Raw genomic sequence first — 3,439 nt, 5'->3', positions numbered from 1 at the left:
TAACAAGTGGTTCTGTGGAGTATTTGTCCTTCTGTGACTGAGATATTTCACTCAGAATAATGTCCTCCAGGGTCCCTCGTGTTGTGTAATGTTTTACAAGTTAATTGGTTTTTAGTGCTGCATTGTATGAATATACCACAGTTTTTTTCTATCCATTGGTTTGTTGGTGGGCACTTGGGTTGTTTCCATCTCTCTGCTATTGTGAATAACAAAGCGATAAACATGGGTATACAGAAAAGCTACACTCTTAAAGGTGGAAGCAAAACATTTTTAGAAATAAGAAAAATTTGGAGCTTTTTCTTTTACTAGATCTTAGTCTTTCTTATAACTTTAACTGTTGCCATTGGGTCAGAATCAATTCATAGCTGAGCCTCCAGCATGTTTCTGAGATAGTAAATTGCAGGAGGGAAGATTGTACCTCTTTCTACATCAGAACCTCTGGAGGAACACCGAAGAGGCACAGCCTTTGGGTTAACAGCCCTACTTCTTACAGACTGTGCCCCCAGAGTTCTTCCCTTCTTCTCCCCCACTGCTATTAAGTGGAGCCGACTTAGAGCTGACTTTCAAGCAGATCTTCAGAGGTTGTAAGTCACACAAGAGGATCTTGCCCATCTTGCTCTTAGGAAGCAGCTGGTAGATTCAAACTAGTCACCTGTGAGTTAGCTCTCAACACCCTACCCACTAGGCCACTAGAGATCACTAGTCAAGTAAGACTCATAGTGACCTTATGAACAACAGATCTGAACCCTGTCTCTGACACACTCATGCCCATTGCTGCACCCACTGTGTCAGTCCACCTGGTTGAGGGTCTTCCTCTCCTCCACTGTCCCTCCACCCTCTAAGCATGATGTTTCTCTTTAAGGAATAGCCTCTCCTTGTGACATACCCAAAGTATGTGAGACGAACAGAATTTATCATCTTTGCCTCCAAGGAGTGCTCTGGGTGCACCTTCTCCAAGACATACCTGTTTGTTCCTTTGGCAGACCTCCCCTGGTGATCTTTAAATTTGTTAAACCATCAAGCACCTCATTGTTGTTATATGCCATCAACGTAGCTACAGCTCATAACAACCCTCTCAAGAGCAGATCTGAACCTCACCCTGTCGTGTGCCATCGCCGCATCTCTGATGTTTGATTGGACCCATTGTCGCAATCACTGTTAGAGTCGTCTTCTCTTTCTCTGACGCTCCACCTTTTCCAGCATGATGTCTTTTTCCAAGGACTAGACCCTCCTGACAGCATGGCCATTGTACATGAGATTAATTTTCACCATTCTTGACTCTAAGGAGCACTCTGATTGTACTTCCTTCAAGATGTGTGTGTTGTTGTGATAGTTCAGTACTCTCTCCAGTACCACAATTCAAAGACCATCAGTTCTTTTTCAGTCTTCTTTATTTATTGTCCAACTTTAAGATGCAGGGGAAGAAATTGAAAAATACCATCAGATACTCTTTAGTCTTTAAACTCAACCCAGTTTTGTCACAAGGGTTAAACTTTCTCAGAATCTACATTGTTTTATGTGCTACCTAATCCTCCAGCAGGAAGTGGCATAATCAATTTGCTTGTGCAGTTTATATAAACAGATTTCACATTGTAAACATGGGAAGTGCAGCTTCAGTATTCCTGCAGTTGATTAAACTGAGTGGCTAGTGCCACCAGTCAAGTTCTCATTCAAAGCGATTGTCAATGCATGATGAGAGCCATGTGATTTGAATGTTACATATGGACTTATCAAGAAATGGTTTACTAGTGGTCTTTAATGGCATTGTAAGGCCCATTCCCAGAATATTTTAAATAATCAACAATACTGTCTAAATACGGGGACTCTTTCTGGACCTTTTGATTTATTAATTTTGTTTGTTTCCAGGTAAATGTTAAGGATGCGCGGTTCCAGGCAATGTATACGTCCCACTTATTTAATTTGGATCCCTCAGATCCTAATTTCAAGAAAACAAAAGCTATGGAAAAAATCCTTGAGGAGAAAGCCCGGCGAAGAGAACAGAAAGAACAAGAATTTACTCAGGCAATAAAGAAAAAAGAAAGAGAGATGGAAGAAGAATCACAGAAGAAATCTATTGATCCTTCATTGTCAATGTTGATTAAGTCCATAAAAACCAAGACAGAACAGTTTCAAGCAAGAAAAAAACAAAAAGTCAAATAACTAGCTTTTGTTTCATTTTTCATTAAGACTTTCTTCTGCACTATTTAGAAAAAATAGCAGGGCATATCTGTTGGGAACAAAGTTATTTTCATTATTAAGAAAATCTTATCTCTGACCTTGTAAAATTTCTCACCATAAAAATAATTGTTAATGCTTACCAGGTATTATCACTGTAGTTCCACATAATAATGATCAGGAAATAAGTTTCCTGAAATACAGGATATATAAAATTTTTATATTTTACAAAATTTGGGTCATACTAGTAGGAAGTACTCTGTTAGCTTACAGATTATATTTGTATATTAAAAATTAGAGCAGTGTTATGTCTGTATAATGGTTAGAGACAAGAAATGTATATATGCAACTTTAACAGTCAGATTTCAATATCTATTAAGATAATTTTTATAAGCTATGAAAGATGGAAGTGAAAACATTTTGTGGTTTGACCATGTTTATTTATGAAATTCATTTGTAAATAAAAATACAAAAAACTTTGTATACAACTTATTTATTTTATGCCCCTCAAATAAATGATTATCTGGAATGCTATCTGACTATAAAACTTTAACTCTCTAAGAGGATAGCTTTAGGAAATTGTCATTCTAGGGTTTGCATGGCTAATAATTCTTGAAACATTCATGAGCTCTCCAACAGTTTTCCTCTTTGTAAGAGAAAAGGCTTTGCCTTTCAGATTTTTTTTTAATGCTTGGAAGAATGGATATGTTGTTTTTGTTTAAAGAAATCTCTTTTTTTTTTTTTTAATTCAAATACAACTTTAAAACCTTAACATTCTAGAATCATATCTCACTTTGTTTTATAAACTGTCATTGAGCCACTTCAAAGAATTGGATGTGCTTTTTTAAATATAAGTAAATGAAATAAAACCCAAATGGTCGTTTTCAGCAAGTAACAAGTAGGATAGCTCTTTCAGAAGCATGTGGAGATCAGTCAGGTTTCTAGTTCATAGTAAACAATGTTTTGTTGTTGTTGTTGTTGTTGTTAATGTGCTATCAAGTCATTTGTGACTCATAGCAACCCTATGTACAAGAGCCCTAAATGCCATTCTATCCTGTGCCAATCTCGCTGCTTCAAACACATCCATTCCCACCACTCCACTCAGAATCTAACCATCTCATCGAGGGTCTTTCTCGCACCGTCCCTCCACTTTCCCAAACATGATGTCTTTCTCCAACGACCAGTCCCTCCTTGCAACATGCCCAAAGTATGTCAGACGAAGCTTCAGAATCCTTGACTCCAGGGAACATTCTGGCTTCACCCT

General features: G+C 37.6%; 1 protein-coding gene across 1 annotated transcript in view; it reads left to right on the top strand.

The window, feature by feature from the left end:
* Positions 1-2,160, top strand: part of ESF1 (ESF1, nucleolar pre-rRNA processing protein, homolog (S. cerevisiae)) — a 48,774-nt gene extending 46,614 nt beyond the window's left edge. Inside the window, 1 exon segment of the mRNA XM_006894751.1 lies at positions 1,867-2,160. Within this exon segment, the coding sequence (XP_006894813.1) occupies positions 1,867-2,160 (294 nt within the window).
* The last annotated feature ends 1,279 nt before the right edge of the window (positions 2,161-3,439 follow it).

Source organism: Elephantulus edwardii, unplaced genomic scaffold (genome assembly GCF_000299155.1).
Source record: "Elephantulus edwardii isolate Elephantulus edwardi_28Jun2011 unplaced genomic scaffold, EleEdw1.0 scaffold00150, whole genome shotgun sequence".
Taxonomy (NCBI): Eukaryota; Metazoa; Chordata; class Mammalia; order Macroscelidea; family Macroscelididae; genus Elephantulus; species Elephantulus edwardii.
The sequence above is the reverse complement of the archived record's forward strand: the minus strand, read 5'-3'. Positions and strand labels throughout refer to the sequence as shown.